The 24,290-nt window shown below is 31.2% G+C and overlaps 1 protein-coding gene across 3 annotated transcripts in view; it reads right to left on the bottom strand.

Annotated features, from left to right (window-relative positions):
* Positions 1–24,060, bottom strand: part of LOC145243394 (uncharacterized) — a 285,527-nt gene extending 261,467 nt beyond the window's left edge. Inside the window, exons 1-2 of one of the 3 annotated variants that reach the window (XM_080106237.1) lie at positions 23,515–24,060; positions 8,378–8,552 (exon numbers count right to left, since the gene is read on the bottom strand). In XM_080106237.1, coding sequence (XP_079962363.1) covers positions 8,378–8,486 — 109 coding nt within the window. In that variant the 5' untranslated portion in view covers positions 8,487–8,552; positions 23,515–24,060. Of the gene's footprint in view, positions 1–8,377; positions 8,553–12,515; positions 12,676–13,247; positions 13,339–23,514 lie in introns of those variants that run through there. The other 2 variants (XM_080106238.1, XM_080106239.1) reach the window with 2 other exon arrangements.
* Between the last annotated feature and the right edge of the window lie 230 nt (positions 24,061–24,290).

Below are 24,290 nucleotides of genomic sequence, written 5' to 3'. Positions count from 1 at the left end.
CTTCCGGGACTCTGCTTTCCCAACTGTACTGATATGCAGAAGTTCAAGTGTAATGTGAACAAACATCTTTCTACTCATCTCCCTTCATAATGCCCCCGATAGTAGCCCCCAACTTCAAAGTGGCACTGTGCCTTGTTTGAGGTGAAAATTGAATAAAAAAATAAGTAAATAAATAAATAAAAATATGAACTCTTTTCCGTTCTTTACAACTGTTGCTACCAGATTAGGGTGTCTGAAGATACTGGCTTCCTGACCTAAAATGCACCAAACATTGATGTTATTGCTTTCTTTTTTTCCCTTTGCAAAACTCAATCATATTCTGCACAGCACCCCCCCCCAAAAAAAACAGCACTTTTCCTCTACAAAGCAACCAAACCAAACACCATGAATAAATATTTGAAGATACAAAGTAATGAAGCATAAAACCTTTTTTCACAAATTACTGGATTCTGTGTAAAATATTCGAAAAGTGTTCATATACCATGAAATAAAAACAACTAAACTGAACACCATGAATAAATATTTGAAGATATAAAGAACTTGAAGCATAAAAATCTATATAAAAATTATTGAATTCAACATTAAATAACTCGAAAGGGTTGATATGCCATAAAATAAAACAATAAAACCAAACCAAACGAAGCAAAACCGTTCTTTACAAACAGGACATTCATCCTATCCTTCGTATTATGAACTTTCAAACTTTTACCTCATCTAGACTCTTTGATGTATTAACCTCTGCTATTAACTCCCCTCCTCTTTGCACTTTTATTATATTAACATGTTAACAAAGATGTCCAATTAAATTGTTTAAAATCTTAAAAGTGATCTTCGTCCCTTTTTTATATGTCCCATATCTTTTTCAATCAGTAAAAATTAAAAAAAAAAAATGAATATTATTTATTTGTTTACTTTTCTAAAAAAACAAACCAAACAAAAATATACCCTCCTATAAACCTACCACTAACCCTAAGTCTGGGTGACCCCCCCTCCTTTCCAAAACCATTCTGAACGAACCGAGAAAGAAAGTGAGGGAGGAGGAGAATTAGTATCAGATATAGAGACCAACTTAATAATTCTTGTTAAGAAATGAATTTGTCTCATTTAAAACAAAAAACAAAAAAATAATAATCAACTGTTATTTACATATTTTCAAATATTATAACTGTTACAGCTTACTTAATGAGATAAAAAGCATCATCTACGAGTAGTGGAATTTGAGGTAAATTTTTAATTTTAGTTATCTTTTATTTATTTTATCTGTCTTATTTTAATGAAATTAATTTATCACCTTTTCTGGTTTAGATACTAAAATTGCTAAGCTCTTTATACGACAAATGTTGCAAACACAAGGATTTTTCAAAGCGTTTCTGCAGACGATCTTTGATGCCATTTCCTCAAATAAGAGATCTAAATTTTTGAATCAGTATTTATTATACTAATACACAATTTTCACTTATTAAAGCAAATTGATGTTTTAAAAAAGTGAAAACTCGACCTATCCTACTACTGTTCACCAAAATCCAGTTTATGTCACAGTGTTGCATCCATGTGATTTTTTTTTTAATTTTTGTTTCAGTAAAGACTGTAGCAGTCTGTAGATGCCGAAAACTGTTTTACTTTAATAGTTTTTTTCTTTGTATTGATTACCTTTGGAATTCTCTTCTAGCTTCCTGCTCCCTATTTCCTCTCACCCTACCAACATGCAGAAATTTAAATGTAAAAGTGTAATGTACTATATATATATATATATATATATATATATATATATATATATATATATATATATATATATATATATATATATATATATATATATATATATATATTAATGAAATGTAGTTTGTTTGAAGCATTTTCTGAGTTATGTATTTAAGAAAGTGTTAAGAAGGCCGTCATAATGCAAGGAATGGAAAGTTGTTGGTGTTCCTTTCTAAACACTAACAACTCCTCATTCTTGGCATTGTGATAGCCTTCTAACACTTCTCTAAGTATATATATATATATATATATATATATATATATATATATATATATATATATATATATATATATATATATATATACTAGTAGGGAGACTTGACGTTGTCTGGGATTGAATGAGGATCAACAAATGTTCTACCCTCCCATACTTTTATTGTTATCAAAATTAGTGAAATCGTCCATTTTTTAATGAAATAATTTATTGCCTGTTCTAGTTAAGGACCTCCTCCTGCAGTGTACCAGGAAGAGGCTTCACATGCCTCTCCGCAGTGACTTAGTCCACAATACATTGTAGTCTACATTGCACTGTAGAGAATCTTCTGTTAATATCATGGTTCAATTGTGCTCTAAACAGAAACATTCATTTCGAATGCGCCGCTGTCTTATCAAAGAACCAACTGTTGATTTTATGAATTAATTTTTACATAATCACTTGAATTAAAATTAAGCGTACAAAAGTTAAGTATCATGGTTCAACTGTGCTCTAAAGAGAAACACTCATGACGAACGTGCCTACGTTATAAAAGCATCTACAGTTGATTTTATAGGCGGGGCCTTTCTGCTTGTGTGATGATAAAACCTCTCAAATGCACTTGTGATGTTAGGTTATATAAAAATGCTAACTTTACTAAAAATGAGACCTGTTTTTTTGTGTTTTTTTAAGGCCACTCGACACACCTGTCTGGCAGAAAAGTTCTTCTTTAATCTTGATTCTTTCGATTATCAATTTTCAATACTTATCAGAGGCATTCCGATACAAAACCTACATGAGAACCCTTCTAGACACATCAAGTAACTTTGTGTGAAATTTCAAAACAGCCGGTCCAACCATTTTCGAGTCAATAGGGAACTCTCTCTCTCCTTCACACACACTTATATATTTATAGAATATATATATATATATATATATATATATATATATATATATATATATATAGGTACGTCCTAGGATGGAGTACTGTTGCCACATTTGGCCAGGAGCTGCTAGAAAGGACTTATCCTGCCTTGATAGAGTTCAAAATAGACTTTGTAGCCTCGTAGGGGATGTCCTTTTCTCTTCCCTGCAGCCTCTTTCTCACAGAAGAGATGTTGTGAGTTTTTCTCTGCTTTATCGTTATTTTCATGGGAAGTGCTCGGCTGAGCTACAATCTATGCCCCCCCCCCCTCGCCAAACTTTCACAAGAAACCCCCGTCTAGCAGAAAACACTATCACTAATTTCCCCCACTTATTTATCTGTGCCTAAACCTAAACGTAGATTTCATGAGCAAAGCTTCTTTCTTAGAACTGCACGCCTATGGAATTGTCTTCCGTTTTCCTGCTTTCCAGCTGACTACAATATTCAAGTCTAACATAAACAAGTTTTTGATGAGCTGTTCCATATAAGTTAATAAATTTACCGAATTTCCATTACTAACGATTACTATATTGTCCAATTTCTACTGTACACTCTTTAATCCTTATCCTCGAGTGGCCTCTTGGCCTTGATAAGTGGTGATGCCTATGTAAAAAAATATATATATATATTCTAGAATTATATAATTGTAGTGTGTGTGTGTATATATATATATATATATATATATATATATATATATATATATATATATATATATATATATATATATATATTCTAGAATTATATAATTGTAAAATATATATATATATATATATATATATATATTCTAGAATATATATATGTGTGTGTGTATATATATATATATATATATATATATATATATACACACACACATATATATATTCTAGAATTACACAATCAGACACATACACACACACACACATACACACACACACACACCACTCATCAATTGTTGGAGAGAGAAATGAACACATTATAAAGTAAACATTGTTTAACTTTCCTTACAAAAGGAAAGAATAAAAAAAGTGTTGTAAACTCAAACTTTACTTTTGTTTCGTTTGACTCTTCATTTTCGACATCATTTGTGGCAACTTAATGAGTTCAAGTATGAAGTGTCACATTGTAATTAGTAGCGGGAGTGTCTTAGTGCTATATCCTTCAGTGAAGGTTCAGGTTCACGTCCGACTTTAAAAAGAAAATGGTTGATCCACCCCAAGTTTTAGAGGCGTCAATTTAAATGTACTCATTTACCTGACTCCTCCCTCTTTACTTCCACAAAAGTAAAATTAGACAGAGAGTCGATTTTATGTGGGGGAATCCCCACCCACCCCCAAGGGGGCACTCCGGATCCAGTGCAAAATAAAACTTGTTAGGTTTCATCGGCATTCCCTCACGAATGAATCTGCTTCGGAGTACAAGCAATAAACCCATGTTCTCTTCGAAAGGATGAAGCGAAAAAACATAAAAACTTCGCCCCCACCGAAAGGAGAGGATAGTACCTGGGATAATATCCTCCAAAGAAAATGAGTGGGAAGGACTTGATAAGTTTGGCTTTCTGCAAGTTAAAAAGATTTAATGTTGTAAGGGAAATAACTTAATTACAAAGAAATTACAATTATCTCCCTTGTTTAAAAAAAAAACTGGCGTAGACAATTTATTTTTTTCCGTAGTATTACTCAATTGAAAGTGTAATTTGTTACGCTATCTAACCCTCGAGCTATGATCAAAGTGTACTATCTGTTCTGTTTGGTTCTTGGGACATCATCCTCCCCTAAAAAGAAGGTGGATAAGTTTATTGCCGACAAATTATTTGAAAGGAAATATAGTTGGAAAATTAGTATCAAACTATTTATTTTGGTTCACTTCCTAATGTGTGGCGTATTTAAGTTAAAACAATTTAATATTTAATAATAATATTATTACTCCTATATATTTTTGTGTGTGTGTATTGATACTCATATTAAAAACCTTCTTTTCTATTTATTTAAAAAGAAAATACAATTTTGTTATATATGGGTCGTGGAATTGCATTCATCTGCAAAAGATCTATCTAATTTGCATATTGTTTTAAGCATTCATTATAATTAATTCCGTATTATTATTATTATTATTATTATTATTATTATTATTATTATTATTATTATTATTTTCGGTTTTCTTATGGGATGATCATATTTAGTTAACTATTGCGTGTAATTATATTCATGCAGATATTCTACATGATTTATTCTTGCATAATATTTGCGTAAAAAAGTTATAATAGACACAAACCTCGTTCTATATATTTATGTATGCGTATATATATTTATTTAAAAATTTTGCTTACCAAACTCCTCTGTCAGTTTTTGGTCTACAGACATGAAAGTTAATATATAGGGTATTTGAACCCATGTGAAACTTTATATTTGGGTTTTAGCCGAGTAAAATCGATGCAAAATTGATTAAAAAAATGAATTTGCCAGGTGAACATCGAACGACAGCATTACGAATATGCATGCGTAACGTAATAGCTATTGGTTCATGTTTTAATTTTTAGCCTTGCAGCAAACATGTCTTTATAGCTCAGGCATTAATGTCAAAGGAAAATGTAAATTGTATGCTAAACGTTTTGGTTTCGATTCTCAGTGGTGGAGCACAAGTAATGATTTAAAACTTTTGAAATCATTACTATATATTGGGTTCAATATAATATAATAATAAATCTACAAAATCTGCATTAATAAAAACATCATATTTAAGCATATTTTACGATCAGGCAATGCTGGGCGGCCTGCTAGTATATATATATATATATATATATATATATATATATATATATATAGAGAGAGAGAGAGAGAGAGAGAGAGAGAGAGAGTCATCCACATGCAGTACTGTTTCGCTGTATCACAGCTCATTAGTGTGGCTAGACAGGCAACTATGCACACAGTGTAATGATGTGTTGAAGTAAAATCTGACCAGTGAGGGTTGAGGACATGCGTTGCCTGCAGAGAAATTATATGAAAATGGTGGATGTGTGATGTGAATCTTCAAGACAGACTTAGTTCTGATGACGTCAGAGGAATATCAAATCTGAATTGCATAGGAAGATGCATGCAGAACAGGAGACTCTGATGGTATAGCCACGTTCTAATTCTAACAATGGATAAGAGTTCTTGGGTTTGTAGATGTAGAACAGTTGAAGTAGCAGGTTCAGTTTACAAGGGAAAGACCAAGGAAAGCATTGAGAAACTGATATATATAGATTTGAGAGTTAGAGAGACAAATAAAGATCTGGTCAGAAATAGATTAGTTTGAAAGTCAATTTCTTTAAAGCCATGCAAAGCATCGCAGCCTGTAAAACGAGTGTTAAAATTATTATTATCATTATTATTATGATGATGATGATGAGGAGGAGGAGGAGGAGGAGGAGGAGGAGGAGGAGGAAGGAGGAGGAAGATGAGGAGGAGGAGACATACACAAATGTCTATATTGTTATCCATGTATTCTTCTAATAAGTTATTAAGGTATATCTCATCTATATTCTTGGCCAAAATACATAAACAATTCTCTGCAAAACATTTCTCTTGTTATTTTCACATTCTCCAACTTTTTCGAAATTCATTTTACCGTTTTCTTAGAATTTCTTTTACAGGTTTTATTCAATTTTATTACTTGTAATGAAGATGCATCCACAGAATTTTCAGTACATGCATAGTCAGTCCCGAGTATCGGACTAAAAATTTCAAGTCAGTCTGGGAAATTGCCAAAATGGTTTCTGATTTGTGATGTAAAAAAAAAAAAAGCAAAAAAAAAAAAAAAAAGCAGACCACACTAAGCATGTTAAGGTTAGGATCTGAAAAAAACTAAATAAAAAAAAAAAAAATAACCCCTAAAAAAAAAAAAATTTGAAAGAGCTTCCTCAAAAAAAGAAAAAGAAAAGAAGATGGCCTTTAAATTGTAAACTGCTTTGGCCATTTCCAATACAAACTTGGGATTCTCCGTTTATATTTGCAACTGACTACATAAGATACTGAAGTCAGTACAAGTCCCAAAAGTTTTTCTAATTTTGTTTTCCATTTTTTTTTCTTTTTTGTGTAATTGTTTTAAAATGTCTAAATTAGATGAAACGTTCCAATCTATCTACTTTTAGCATATAAAGTTCTCTTGTGGAATTTTCAAAGTTGGACCTAAATAATATTTAAGCTGACGTATCAAACTTTGATTCTGGCTGGCAAATTTTCATTTGTTATTGTTATAACATGGTATTGATACCCTATTAAGCTACTTCACTAAAGTTTATTAAAAAAAAAATGATGTAATCTTGTCTAAACAACTAATAATATGGACATATTTTTTCAATTATGACAAAAAAAATCAGCAATCACTTATATTTTTAATTGAAAAATATAAAAAGAGCTTCTTATTTATCATAATTGGAGTCACCAGTTATCAAGGCACATAGTTACTCAAGGATAAGATTAATGAGACGAGAATGATTGCTAACCGAAAGATGAGGTATATTATGGGAGTATTAACATTGATTGATCGTATAAATTGCGTTTGATTGCTTATGGAATGATCTATGGCAAGAATTATTTTTTGACATTGGATTTGAATATGTTCAAGTTGTAATCAGCAGGGAAGCAGTCCCATGATGTTTTATTTCACAAGTGGGAAGCCCTTACAGCTAAAATATTATTTCTTTTTCTGTATAGGTTTTTAAAAAATGTGAAAAAAAAAATTTTTAATAAAAAGTAAAATGATTTAGTAAGTACAGCTAGTTTTAAGTTTGTACCCAAGTCAAGTATTATGGTTCGTTTGTGCCTGTAAACAAAAGATAAATAGTGCTGATCAGGGTGGAGTCACTACTCTAGAAAAGAACCCAATTTTTAAGCTTCAGTAGATCTCAATCACTCAGTTATCAAACCACTTTAATCTTATCATTGAAGCGTGTGTGTTGAGTGTCCTTCTCTATGGGGCTGAGACATGGTCTGCATATCGTCCTCAAGAGTCCAGGGTTAGTGTCTTCCATACAAGATGTCTCCGATCAATCATTGGCATGTCATGGGAGGACAGAATGACAAATGAAGAGCTCTTCAGACGGACAGGTTCGGGTGCACTTTCCTCGAAACTTATGTTTATGAGACTTCACTGGGCAGGCCATGTAATTCAAATGTCATGTGAACACCAACCTCACAATGTATTACATGGTGTTTCGAAAGAGGGTACTTGATCTGTTGGTCGTCCGCGTCTCTGGTTCAAGGATATGCTAAAGCGAGATCTCAGGGATTTCGGTGTGGAATGTGAGCAATGGACAGCACTATCCTGGGATTGGGATGCTTGGCGAGCTAAAATTTATACTGGGAAAGAGAGGGATGAGACGGGAAACCTAAAAAATTCAAAACACGTCGATCCAAGATGCCATAGTTTTGACATTTATAGCATTGTTGGTCATGACAGACGCTTGCAAAAGAGAAAAGAGAGAGTAATCCTATCATCATAATTATAATCAGTTGTATTAAGATTAAAAATATACTTACCAGTTTGTCGGGGTAATTCTACTGAGAAATGATCCGGAATATTGTAAATAAACCCTTTATTTTCTTCAGTAGTTGTTCTGAAATCGGAGCAAGATAAAATGGCTCCCATTGCAAAATCCTTATCACATGTAATTTGGTATAAGTAGTGGCGGTTATCATTTGATATAAGTAGTACCTGCAGAAAAAAATGAAATAAAGAATTAGTTAACAATTAGATTTTAATAATTGGTGATAAAAACCGAAAAAAATTCAACTTTCCATTCAAATAAATAAAATTTAGCAATTACATATTTTGATGTACTATTTTTTTTTTTACAGTCAATAGACAAGGTTCATTGCTGAGTAATTGGCCCATCAACAAATGGATAGGATTGGCGTATGAATACTGTTTGTTGGACTAGTTATGAAAAGTACCCACGCAAGTGTGTAGCAGTCATAAACATTAATACCTTTGTACACTTGCAAAGAGCAGTCCCTATGAGATTATTGGGTCACACAATGACCAATCAGCTTCCAGGGCGTATTAATTTCGACTGAACTTTCGAAAGACTACTTCTAAACCTTTAGATAGTTACACATCTAGCTCCCAGACACCAACAAAGAAAGACGTCTGGTTAATTTGACTTCAAGCAATGCTGTTCTCTATGGAAGGTATACTTCTTGAAACCTAATGGCAGCCGAACTTTATAATTTTCTTCACTTGAACACTGTCTTAACTTTTGGTAACCTACACCAAACAGTGTAGGTCACTTAAATAAATACATATCATTATTTATAAAATGGCCTAGTTTTCCATTCCATTGACGATTATAAAATGGCCTAGTTTTCCATTCCATTGACGATTGATAGTTTAAAAACTAGCAAGGGGCAAGGAGCATCTGGCTTCGCAAGGTCATAAAATACGCCTAAATATATTTTAACTCATGCAGATTTCATTATTTATTATTACAGAGTTAATTCTCTATTGAATATTATATTGCACCTAATATATAGTTGTGATTTCAAAAATAAAAAAATGACTTGGGTGCCATCAGCTAGAATCAAAAACAAAACATTTAGCGTCCCAGCCACATTCCCTACCAATGTAGCTATTGAGAGATGATAGGTAAGAAAGATTTAATATTAAACGACTTGAATAAATGAATTGAATTTGGGCAGAAAGAAATAGAAATATGTCAGCAAGTTGAAATGAACATTTTGCATTTCAACTTACCAACATATTTCTGTACACATTAATCATCCATCCAAACAAAGATTTTACTCTTTATAAACGATCCTTGGTGTATGATTATTAATTCCTGTTAATTTCAGTGTTATGTGACCAGTAGTTTAAGAGTTTATTGGTTACATATGTATACACACATACAGACACACACACACACACACACACACACACACATCTACTACTTTATTTATATAGATATTATGGAAATTGGTCCTATAGTCCATGCGAGACCTAAGCCTTTATAAGTGTTTTCCCACAAACAGTTGGAGTCAAATAGCAGTATGAATCAAACATGTTGAGGCTGGTCTCTCTCAATGTAGAATCCAATCTGCCAGACTGTGTGGCCCCTATTTTCCTTGTATTGGCCGTTTTTAATTCCTTTTCATCACCACCTATTCCCATGTCTAGTAGCACGCCTAGCTAAAAGTCCATCATTCAAACTCCTTGGCTTGACATTCACAGGTAACATAAATTGGAACAAATACATAGAAGACATTGCCAGGTCTGCTGCAAAGAAGGTGAGCTATCTCTACCATGCTAGAAAACTTCTTACACCTGCCAGTACCCTATATCTCTACAAAACCACCATTTGTTCATGCATGGAATTTTGTTGTCACATCTGAACTGCTGCATAAACCCTTAGCATCTTCCTCTTAGATAGGATAAAAAAAAAAAAAAAAAGAGTCTTATATCTAATAAGTCCTACACTATCTGCCAAGATTCAGCCTCTGTCTCATCGTCACAGTGTTGTATCTCTGTGCTTGTTTTACAAATACTTTAATGGAATGTGTTTCAAGAGAACTTGCTGCACTAGTGCACCCTTGATATAAATACTCTCGACTGACCCCTCTGTAAAGGCACCCAGATGATGGAGGGCTTTCTACTTTAATAGCTCATTTCTTTGAATTGCTAGATTTTCGAATCCAATTCCTCTGCTCCTCTATTTGCCCTACTCTACCAATATGCAGGAATTTAAATGTAATGTGAATAAACATCTCCCTGAACAATTCTCAATTCATAATGCTCCTGTAGGAATGGTCCTTAATTCACAGTAGTGCTTGACTGAACTCCAATTTATGGTTCCCCCTCCCCAGCCAAACTTTCACAAAAATCACTTGACTAGCTACCACCACTATATACGATTTCCCTCAACTTTTAGCCGTACGTGAAATATAACAGCAATCAGTTACTTTAATACGCTGTTAATAGCTACAAAAAACAAGGATGAATTCTTTCATATCGCTGCGAAATTTTAATAGAAATCGGACGCATTTAAAATGTTTTATAGAACAAGTCCGATTAATGAATGCCCCACCTCAAACCCGCTACCTTTGATGGTTATTTAATTTTCTACTTTTTCATAGAAATATTAAGGGCTCTTTTTCTTCTTTTCCTTTTTTATCTATTTTTTTCTTTTTTTCTCTTTTTTTTTTCGTTCATGTTGATATTGTAAGGGAAATAACTTATTTCGACTTTATACTTGTATTTTGTAACACTGGATTTCGAAAATTGAAGTGCATTCCGATGGATTTAATTTAGGAATTATATTATTTAATTTATTAATTAGTAAATTATATTTTTAAATAGGGCTTTTAAAAAGTTGCAGTACTTCTGTAGTTTACGGGCCCAACTAGGTTTGGGTATGGGGTATCAATAATATTGATCATCAATATATATATATATATATATATATATATATATATATATATATATATATATATATATATATAATATAAAATAAAAAATAAAAAAATTACAATGAGGTTACCAAGGTAATCAAAATGGTAAACTTAAAATATATTATAAATATTAAAGTGTTAATATTTACAAGTAAAGTAATCTCAACCAGATGTAAAAGCTCAATAAAACCGAAAAGGAAATAGAGCTTATAATATTAACAAATGATTAATAAAACATGTTAAAAGACATCTTGAAAAAGAGTTAAAAACATATTTAATTTTAAAAAAGGAAACACAAGATAAGTGGATAGTCCTTAATCCGCGGAGTTTCGAAGAAATACTCTCCTTCTCATCAGAGGGCAGGAATTAGCAAAATGCAGGATCGGATTTTACATATAAAAGTATTTAATGAAACTACAAGTCACAGATCTTACTTGGTTAAATAAAAAAAAAAGGGTGAGGTAAGGGGAATAGGAGGTAAAAGAAAAATGATAAAAATATTTCACATGAATGAATAGTCCGGTGAAGGGTAAAAATATATATAATTTTCAAGTTAAATTTCATTTTTATGGTATCTTTTGTAGACTAAATTGCTAGGTGAAAAATATATAGAGTAGTTACTAAAGGCCTCATCTTTATGTTAAGAATGGATTTCTAAATAATAAAGTTAATATTTCAGCACGGTCCGTAAACTGCAAAAGTACCAAAGTTGGTTTTAGTACTTTTGCGATCGCATTTTTTATATCAATAAATAATCACACACACACACACATACACACACACACACACACACACACACACACACACACACACACACACACGAGGAGTAGGCACACAATTTTATTAACAGAAGGTACTAACATTTGATAAATATTTCCTTAAAGAAATAAGGATTTTATTTCTTCCTACTGCAGCAAAATATGGCACAAGGCCGGTGGTAGGGAAAAAATTCTCCCAATGAGATGGCGGGGGTCACTCTGATCGGGAACAATATAATCGAAAATGGACTCTTCGGCATTCTCCGGTAGGGGCGACGCGACCGCCGATAAACCTACCCTTCTCCCCACAAACTAGGAAGTAGTGCCTGTGTGGACATATCCTATAGAACTGCGTCGTACCATACTTCATCGAAACATAAAGCACCGTGTAAAGGTGGGTGAAAATTGAATTATGGTGAAGGGTTGTGGGGGTGGGGCGATGTTTGAGTATGGAGGGGTCAATGCTTGACACTCACCTCATTAGGTAGTTTTTACACTTGATTAATTCATATCAACAACATCTCGGTAATTTAAGTAATTAACTTTTTGAATTGTCGTTCAACTGCGTTTAGTCAGTCCAAGTCTTCGCGTACGTGTGATATATTCGTGGCCGGTGGTAACAGCCCGGCCTTTGTCAAGTCTTTCTACATTAAACCGTCAACGTGTTGCAATTTATTTATAATTTTCGATATTTTATATTAGTATTATCATATTAAGCTATTATTTTTTTGTAGATAGGATTTTCAAGTTAAACTAAATTATTACTGTTTATCAAATTGTTAGGTGAAAGTACGCAATAGTTTAAAAGCCCCTCCCTCCCCCACTTCTGAGTTAAAAATGTGTTTCAAAATAAAAACGTAAATATTTCAGCACAGGAAGTATTATACATAAGTACCTTCTTCTCATAATTATGACTATTAATTAATTAATTAATTAATTACCTATTATTATTAGTATTAGTATTAGTATCAGTAGTAGTAGTAGTAGTAGTAGTAGTTTATTTTTTAACTAGGGTTTTATTATTTTGATTTGACGCGCAATAACTGCCGCGACAACGATTACAAAACAGACTTGACTAATAATTGCTAAGATCATGTGCTTTCCATCTAAACGTGTCCTTGCTGACGGCAATTTAATAAAATGACTCTAGAGAAACGTTCGTCTTCATATTGAACAAAAATAATAAAAATTATGAGAAACATACTTACAATCCCTTGTCGTTGTTAATTGTGTTTTACTATTATAACTACTACCGCTGGCGTTACAACCACAACTATTATAACTTCGTTTCTTTTTAAGTTCGATCATTACATAATATCTATCTTTAGCCGGCGTTGCCCGGGCACAGGCATATAATCGGATGAAAAGCCCAGAGAGAAATAATTAAAAATATTGATTTGATATATATATATATATATATATATATATATATATATATATATATATATATATATATATATATATATATATATATATAAAATAAATATAATTTAATATATAATATATATATATATATAATTTAATATGTATAATATATATAATTTAATATATAATATAATTTCATATTTAATATGTATAATATATATAATTTAATATATAATATATATATAATTTCATATATAATATATATATATAATTTAATACATAATATATATAGATAATATATGTATAAATTATATATAATTTAGTATGTATAATATATATAATTTAATATATATAATATATATAATTTAATATATAATATATATATATAATTTAATATGTATAATATATATATAATTTTATATGTATAATATATACATATAATTTAATATAATATATATATAATTTAATATGTATAATATATATAATTCAATATGTGCAATATATATATATATATATATATATATATATATAATTTACTATGTATAATATATATAATTTAATATGTATATATATATAATTTACTACGTATAATATATATATATATATATATATATATATATATATATATATAATTTAATATGTATAATATATATATATATAATTTACTATGTATAATATATATATATGCATATATATCTAATTTCATATATATAGTATATATATAATTTAATATATATATATATATATATATATATATATATATATATATATATATATATATATATATATATATTTAAGTTTGTTTTTGAAATATCGTTACGGTGACTGTTTTTTAATATAATTTAATATATATACATATATTTAATACATATGTTTACATATCTAATTATAAGAGCCATGACAGCCAACAAACTGGAAGTCTAAGACTCGAGTTTCGCCTTCATTTTCTTAGACCTAGACTTCCGCACTCGAGTCTTAGATTTCCGATTTGTTGGCTGTCATGGCTCTTGTGAGCTGCGACGTTGTCTGGCTGTGAAAATAATTATATATTCCTTCACATTATGAATATATATATATAAATATATATATATATATATATATATATATATATATATATATATATATATTCTCAAACATAAGCGCGGTGGTGATCAATATCTGGTAGTTTTACTGGTAGTTTAAAATCAATAAATCTTTCTTATTTTATTATTACTACCATCAATGGGAGAGCTTATTTTAAACAAAATTAAATAAAGAAAAGGATAGTTAAAGGAATCGTTTTTGGCATTGGAGAATAAGCATTAAATTTTCTGATTCCGATACCAATTCCGATACACCATAAAGTTCCAATTTTTCTGGTCCTGATTCAGTTTAATCGTCTCAACACTAATATATAAGTAATAGCGTTCGTGTGTGTGTCTGTGTGTACAACTCTCCTATAGCCCACATCATTGGACCAATCATGACCAAACCTAGCATTACGATGGTTCCTCACCTAGGGATGGTACAGACCATTTTCCAAGGTAAAAGTCAAAAGTCAAGGTCATAGCCTATGTAAATATACAGCCCATACTACTTGACCGAACATGACCAAACCTGACATGCTGATGGTCTCAGACCTAGGAATGGTGCACACTATTTTCAAGGTCGAGGTCAAAGGTTAAGGTCATATTTGGTGCGACTTTTCATAAACTCTCCCACCTAGGGATGGTGCACACCAAGTTAGGGTTTGCCACTATCCCGGGGGTCGCCATCATGGCGCCGGCCAACTTCTTTGTGAATTTGAATCAAATCACCCTTCTCCCTAACATAAACCAAAATTTAAATCTCAAAATCGAGTCCCCAATCATGATTCTCAGGTAGTTACGAAATTTTAAACACCTTAAGCAATAGTTGCTCTTACAAGTTAAGGTCATATTTGGTGTGACTCTTACAACATCATTTTACTGCAAGGGTGCCCGTGCCCGCGAAACGTACAGCAAAGTCCCGTGTGAAGTTCGGATATCTTTGAATATATATATATATATATATATATATATATATATATATATATATGGATGACTATATATATATATATATATATAAATATATATATATATATGGATGACTATATATATATAATGCTTCCTATCTTAGGTTGAGCATTTGGGAAGTGATATACAAATTACCATTAGCATATGAAGCGATTCTCTTTGTGTAACCAAATTGAGCTTAGGTACTTTGGACAATGTCAAAACATTGTTAATTCACTGCCCGCATAGCAGCAGCCGTATAGTACAACAGTTAGAAACTCCGACTGTCATTTGGGCGATCGGGTGTCAATCCTAGCTTGAGGTAGTTGCGTGTCTAGCCGCACTGATGAGCTGTGAAACAGCGAAACAGTACTGTATGTGGATGACTATATATATATATATATATATATATATATATATATATATATAATCAATCACTTAATTATCATATCAATCATGAATCTATTTTGCCCTTAACTCATCAGAAAAAATAGCAACAATTAATTCATCAAAAGGAAATAAAGTGCCTTTTAACATGATTAAAATCCGAAAATTGGAAGAGAAGCTCTAAATACCTCATATGTTTCCATTACGGCATTTTGAATTAAAGGAATAAATTATAAGATGATCAACATCATGAACTTTGGAATATAGTCTTTTGTCATTTATTTACTATATATATATATATATATATATATATATATATATATATATATATTTCTGTAGAAATATATTTTCTTATAATATATAATAATCCTTATTTAAGAAGCTGAATGTAATTACAGAGCAATATAGTGAATAAATGACAAAAACTATATTCCAAAATTAATGATGTTGACCATCTTATTATTCATTCCTTTAATTCAGTTGACATTTACAATTCTTGACAGTATCTGTTTTGTAGTGCAAAATCAATCACTTATATCAATCAGTGAATCTATTATGCCCTTAACTCATCAGAAAAAATAGCAACAATCAATTCATCAAAAGGAAATAAAGTGTGTTTTGACATGATTAAAATCCGAAAATTGGAAGAGAAGCTGTTTCCATTACGTCATTTTGAATTTCAAAAATAAAGTCCTATATATATATATATATATATATATATATATATATATATATATATATATATATATATATATATATATATATAAAAGTGAAAGTGTCTGTGTGTGTCTGTGTATCTATGTGTCTGTGTTGTGTACATTTCCCTACGCAATAACTCTGTCAATTTATAGTCTACAGACTCGAAATTTGATATACAGGTTACGGAGATTTGGGAAAATCGATGTGATCGGCTTTTGGCCAGAAATTTGGCGATTAAGGGGTCAAAGTTCAACGATTTGACCTTTGAGAACTCTACCAAACTCCTCCGATAATTTTGGGTCTACGCACTTGAAATTTTAGATATAGGTTCTTTTGACATGGATCTAATTTAACAACTTGATTTGAGCCTAAAACAATAAATTTTAAGGGGTCATAATAGGGGTCAAAGTTTTAAAAAAATTGACCTCTGTGGTCTCTTCCAAATTACTCAGACAATTTCTGGTCTAAATATTTGAAATTTTGCATAAAGGGTATTCAGAGATAGGGCAAGCTTTTTCATCAGTTTGGATCGAAAATTTTTAGTTACCAATATATAAATGTATGTATGTATGTCTGTTTGCAGGTCTGCATTAAACTTTCAATAGAGGCGGCGGATTTTACCAAGATCAGTATCGTTTTAAAGTTCGATCTTTCATACGACAAATATCGAAAAATTGGCTAAAACATTAATATCTTCCCCTTCAACTAGGCACTTTTCTACAGGAGGGGGGTCACTTTCTTCGCCGATATTTTTGAAAGTTATCCTCTCCTTTAGATTGTCTAGCCTTAATTTTAAAAAAATGTCGCTTCCGGTTTGGCGGTGGTCGTAACAGCATAAACGTTAGGTTTTACCCCGTTCTTTTCGTCCTTTGCGGTACGAGTTCGAGCCTGCCTTCCTACTACCACTTTTTTGTTTTTGCTGAACATACACATCCAAACCCCCGGGCAACGCCGGGCGCCCATGCTAGTATATATATATATATATATATATATATATATATATATATATATATATATATATATATATATATATATATATATTAGGATTTTTTTTAAATTCGTTTTGGTTTTGCCTTATTGTATTTTTGATTTCAATAAAAAAAATTCTTTCCTTCTTTTTTAACCACTTATCAAAGCCAAAAGTCACTAGAAGTTAAGGGTTAACGACATAAATAGATTGCCAGTTGAACGACAAAGAAAATTCCGAGAGGATTGAAAATTATGAAGGGATTGAACAAAGTTTTATTACCCATGGCCATTGCCGCGGGAGGGGGGATATAACAACTATTTGTTGACACGGAGTTTGAAGACAACCATGTTGTAGTCTATGGGAAAGCAGTCCCATCGTAATGTGTTCTACAGGCGGAAGTTCTTGGAAAGAAACTTTGTTCATAGAAATTCCACTTTACGCTAAGCGCACGGGAAAATAATGGAAAGTTCCTTTCAGTTGTGATTCGATTATTAGTGAAGTTTACTGAGCAAACAGATAATAATAATAATGCAGTGTGTATTTATCAAAGTTACGTATAGACTGATATTAATACAGAACTGGTGAACCGTTTCTTGGGTGTCGCGTTCAACAATGTAACCGAAACAAATATAAAGCGCGCGTTTAATTTTATGTGATGCTAACGATAACATGCTCCTTTTGGTAGGTGTATCAGAATTTTTGTAGGAATTTTTGAAACCCCTAACACGAAACTGCGAATAAAATATAAAAAAAAACTCGTAATTTCTCTTTTAAAAGTGGATTGTTTATTCTCTTTATGGATTATACTTCCAAAATAACTAATAAAGTTGTTTTAAAAGTAATAGAAATATTTTTTTATTTAAAAAAAAAAAAGTCATGAAATTAATTGAATTTTACGAGCTCAGTATTTTTCAATTTTTAAACTTTAAAAATCTATCAAAATTTTTCTATTGATTCAATTTTTACGATATTTTCAGAGTCAATGTGAAATTTTATGCTCTTTCCAATAAACTGAATATAATATTTTAGACAAACGTTTTTTTTTAATTCACGCCCCCCTCCCATTTTCAAGTGTCTATTAAAAAGTAGACAATTTTCTCACCAAACACGTTTTTTTTTTTTTTTTTTTTTTTTTTTTTTTTTTAATGAAACCTTGGTCCTTTCTCCTTTAATCGAAAAAAAAAATTAGGGCTTGAATTACATTTTTAGAGGAGTTATAAGCTTGGAAAAACAGGGTGGAATTATTCAATATTTTTCACGAAACATATTTTTTGCCAGCCTGGGAGGAAAATACCATGGCGAAGGAACGTATACTACACTGACAACCCCTCACAGTAGTATTTGTTCTTCAGATGCGGCACTTCCAATTCTCGTTCTCTTTCAGTGGAGGAGAAATCTTTCAGGACTGAGACAATTTTTATTTTTGTACCTTTTCTCCACGTTAAAAAACGACCCTGGGAGGCATTGTAAATGGGTACACTAACAACCCCTCACAAAGAAGGAGATGGTTTGTTTTACAATCGGCAGAGATTCGAAAAAGTGATCAGAAAACCAAATATATAATAAATAAATGTTATCAAAGACAAGATAAGTTACTCTTCTACCTAACTGGGTAGATATTTACTGTTTTTTACTGGATGTAAAATGTTTATTCGGCTCGAAAAACAAACGTTTTCAAAGATGCGCGACCACAAGAAAAAAAAATGACCGCGTAACAAATACGTTGCGGCTATTTTTTCTTTTGGTCGCGTACCCTTTGAACTTGCTTGACTTTCGAGCCGATTAAACATTTTACATTTTAGTAAAAACACTAAAAACCTTCCCAGCTAGATAGAAAAGTAACTTATCTTGCCTTTGATATCATTTATTTGTTATATATTTTTTGTTTGTTTTTTACCACTTTTTTTTTGTATCTTTGTGAATTCAAAGTAGACCCGAAAAAGGTAATGCTTTGAGTATGGTCTCATGACAACGAAACAGATACTACATTACCCCACCTCCGGGGGATATGATACCTGGGAGGATTCATCTCACCCTCATAAAAACGAAGGATCTTATAACAACAGAACAGATACTAAATTACCCACCCTCATTAACACATAATACAATAATAGATGAAAGCGGGAATCTTTCCCGAAATTATTCTTTTAAAAATTCCTGCATTACACAGACGGCGCCGTTTTTTTTTGTGCGTTTTATTAAACTGTCGCCAGGTGGTGCTTCTTCAACCTGATTCAAAAGTGACAATAAGTTCATTCATTTCATCTCATTCAAATTGGGTTTGTTTTACTATACACATAAATTCGAAAAAAGTTGTCAAAAAACAAATATATAACAAATAAATGTTATTAAAGGCAAGATAAGTTACTTTTCTACCTAACTGAATAAATTTTTAATGTTTTTATTTATTTTTATTTAATGTAAAATGTCTATTCGGTTCGAAAACCATACAGTGTTTATCGATATATTTGAAAAAGACAAATGGCGGCGAGGTTTCTGTTGCAGTGTTGCATTGCATACGTTAAGTTTGGGAAAATGAGTTCAAACTAAAAAATTATACGAAATTCTGTTAGCAATTCACTCAATATATGTCAGCCTTTCAGCCTATGTGGTAATCGTGAAGAAAGAGAGAGCCTGTTTCCTCCGTTTGACTGTAGGTGGCGTTACTGTCTGTCCACCCAGTTACGGAAGCACAAAATGTATATAATGGCACCTTTGAAATAAAAATAAATGTTTTTGTTATATTTTAATTTTAAACATGTTTTTCTTTGTTTTGTTTTGTTTTTTTGCAAACGTATTTAAGTTTTATTTTTTTTCAAACATATTTACGTTTTTTTTTTTGTAAACATATTTAAGTTTATTTGTTTATTTTTAAACATTTACGTTTTTGTTTGTTTTTACGTTTTTTTTTTTTTTTTTTTTTTTTTTTTTTGTTTTTTTTTTGCAAGCACAAACTAAATATTTTTGAAATATTTTTCTTTTTGAAAAGTTTGCTTATGCACTTATTGTACCGCGCTATTTTTTAATAGTAGTTTCAATAAGGTTTTACAATATCCTTTTTCAAACTCGCGGAAAAGGTAAAATAAGTGCAGAAAAATTAAGAAAAAAGTGGGGGGGGGTCCATAAAAAAAGATAAAAGAAAAAACGTTGATTTTTTTTTTATTATAAGAGCGTAAAAAATACTCACGGAAAAACGGTTGTACCCATAAATATGTTTAAAAGAAAAATAAAGCAAAAACACATAGTTTATGCTTGCAAAAATAAAAAAAACATAAAAACAAACAAAAACGTAAATGTTTGAAAATAAACCAGCAACAAAACGTAAATGTTTGGAAAAATAAAACTTAAATATGTTTGCAAAAAAAAAACAAAAAAAAAAAAAAAAGAAAACGTAAATATGTTTGCAAAAAAAAAAAAAACGTTTAAAATGAAAATATAACAAAAACATTTATTTTTATTTCAAAGGTGCCATTATATACATTTTGTGCTTCCGTAACTGGGTGGACAGACAGTAACGCCACCTATAGTCAAACGGAGGAAACAGGCTCTCTCTTTCTTCACGATTACCGCCTATGTCACGGTAACATATATTGTGTGAGTTTCTAACAGTATTTTGCATAATATTTTAGTTTGAACTCATTTTCCCAAACTTTACGTATTCAACAGAGACCTAGCCGCTATTTGTCTTTTTTAAATATAACACTGTATGATTTTTGAACCGAATAAACATTTTACAATAAATAAAAACACTAAAAACTTATCCAGTTATGTAGGAAGGTAACTTATATTGCCTTTGATAACATTTAAACCCCATTTATTTATATATGTTTTTTGACAACTTTTTCGAATCTATATGTATAGTAAAACAAACCCCAAATTGTTTATTAATTTAAAAATTAAAACTAAAAGATATAATATAGATAAATTTGCTGACCCTCCAACAGGTGCCACAAAAATTTTTTTAAACATATATTTTGTTACAGTGACAATTTTACTTTAATTCACAAAAATGTTTTAAAAAAAAATCCAATGTCGGTTTGTATTACTGTACACATAGATTCGAAAAAGTTGTCAAAAAACAAATATATAACAAATAAATGTTATCAAAGGCAAGATAAGTTACTTTTATACCTAACTTTTATACCTAACGTGTTTTATTCAATGTAACATATTTATTCAGCTCGAAAAACATACAGTGTTTACCGATGTATTGGAACATTCAAAATGGCGGCCGACACTCTCTTTAACACAGTAAGTTCAGGAAAAGATGTTATAAATAATAAACTAGACAAAATACTGTTAGAAATTCGCTCATTATATGTTACCGTGACATAAGTTGACATATATTCGGTGTTTTTTAATAGTATTTTGTCTAGTTTATTATTTATAATACATTTTTCCAAACTTACCATGTTAAAGAGAGTGTTGGGCGCCATTTTGAATTTTCCAATACATCGGTAAACACTGCATGTTTTTCGAGCTGAATAAACATGTTACATTGAATAAAAACACAAAAATATATCCAGTTTGGTAGAAAAGTAACTTATCTTGCCTTTGATAACATTTATTTGTTATATATTTGTTTTTTGACAACTTTTTCGAATCTATGTGTACAGTAATACAAACCCAATGTTTCATTTAAATTATTAAATTGTTCGGGAAAAAAAGTCCAATTTTACTTTAATTCAAATAATGTTTCGGAAAAAAATCCAAAGTTGCTTTAATTCCAAAATTGTTTTATAAAAATTATATTTTCTTACGCAAACTTTTCAATAAATGTTTTTCAAGTATATTTTGATAGATTTTTAGGTATACCCATTTTTATACAATAAATATTTTGGTTTTCAAATATTTTTGTGTTAGGACCCCCCCCCCTCCCCAACTTTTTTGTTATTTACCGTGTTATTTATTAGACCAAGAAAAAATTGGAGTTACCGCCCTCTAACAATGGTACCGTCCGTGTAATGCAGAAATGTCCTATTTTTTATGTGTTATTGACTTTACGAGTCATTTCAACAAGATTGAGTTCTCTCTGACCTCAACTCAGTGGAGTTAGAATGGAAAAAATGTCGGTTTCGTCATAGCCATTTGGATCCTCGATAATCGCTCAAAAATCGAAAATCAAACAAAATACTGGTAGAACATTACCTTTTCGTACGATTGGTTACGTTTATCTGATGGGTGTATTTAATTGTTTAATTTTCGAGGGTCCAAAATAGCTACAACAAAATCGCCCTTTTTGTTTTCGCCCTAACTCAACAAACTTGACACTACTTTTGTTTCAAAGTAAATAAACGCTTTAAAATAAGTTAAAACATACACACACAAAAATTATCTTCTACCTACCTGGATAATTTTATTATTTATTTTATAATATTTATCCGTTATATATTTATTTTTTCACCCCTCTTTTTGTTTTCTTGGCTATTGTAAAAATATTACACATGTTGTATTTATCAAAGTTACGTATAGCCGAGAAATACGCACACACAGACGCACTGTCTGATAGTCAGATTACTAATACAGATATTTCGATAATATTGTACCTATTTACTATGCCTCCCCACTGGACAGAGTTAGACACCAGGGTCGTTTTTTAACGTGGAGAAAAGGTACAAAAATAAAAATTGTCTCGGTCGTGAAGGATTTCTCCTCCACCGAAAGAGAACAAGAAATGGAAGTACAGCATCTGAAGAACAGATACTACACTTTAAAAATTATTAAAAATGTAAATTCGCATCAATCCCGGTTTCATTCTGTTGTTAGATTTCTTACAGAAGGGACCACATGGAGGTTGCCAACATTCTTTACGGAAACGACTGGGTAACGCAGGTTATCAGTCCGTGCCGTTATAAATTTAACAACTCTTCGATTTAGATGACAGAGGAACAAAAAAAGAAAAAAGAAAAAGAAAAAAGAAGGAAAATATCATCATTAAACTAAGGCTATTGGTTAAAGTGACTACCCGTTAAAGTTATCACTTTTAAACTTTCGCGCGTCACTAACCACTTTTCGCTTGCTTTATCAATAAATAATACATACCGTATAATAAACCACAATGATTGTCTTCTTTAAAATATAAGTGACTGCTTAAAAGAAAAGAAAAACTCCAGACGACAAGGCCAGTATTGTGCAAAAGGAAATATAGTTTATATTGAAATCGTTATTATTAAACCTGTTTGTTGTTGTTGTTGTTGTTGTCCACGTGGTTAGCCGCGTCGTTTAAAGAGTATTTCAACAAGGCGTAAATAAAAGTGAGATACGGGTAGACGTTGTTGTTGTTTTTTGTTTTTTTTACTTTTTCCTTATTTCGCTACAAGCTCCTTTTTTTTTTTTTTGTTGCAAACTCCACAAACTAACCATATGAAAAGTTAAGTATTCCTGCGTTTGTTGCATAGTCATCGAAATATATATATACGTTCTTTATACGGACGGTGAGGGGGGGGGTATTCGAATCCATAAATAAAGAATTCAACACAAATCAGATGTCATCTAAGGAGAAGCACGCAAACACGAATAACATATCAGATCCCAAAGCGTAAACAACATATAATTGATTCGATACGCTTTTTTGACTAGAGTCACCCAGCCCGCACCCGAGTAAATATAAATAATACTCCTCTCCCCCTCCCTCTCTGACCCTCTCTCTCTCTCTCACACACACACACACACACACACACACACACACACACACACACACACACACACACACACACACACACACACACACACACATGCATGCACATACATACACTCCTCCCATCTTTCTCACACACACACACACACATACACACACTCCCCCTTCTCTCTCTCACTCT

Source organism: Euprymna scolopes, chromosome 22, assembly GCF_053919585.1.
Source record: "Euprymna scolopes isolate OS-2025 chromosome 22, ASM5391958v1, whole genome shotgun sequence".
NCBI lineage: Eukaryota > Metazoa > Mollusca > Cephalopoda > Sepiida > Sepiolidae > Euprymna > Euprymna scolopes.
This window is presented reverse-complemented; position numbering and strand designations above follow the sequence as displayed.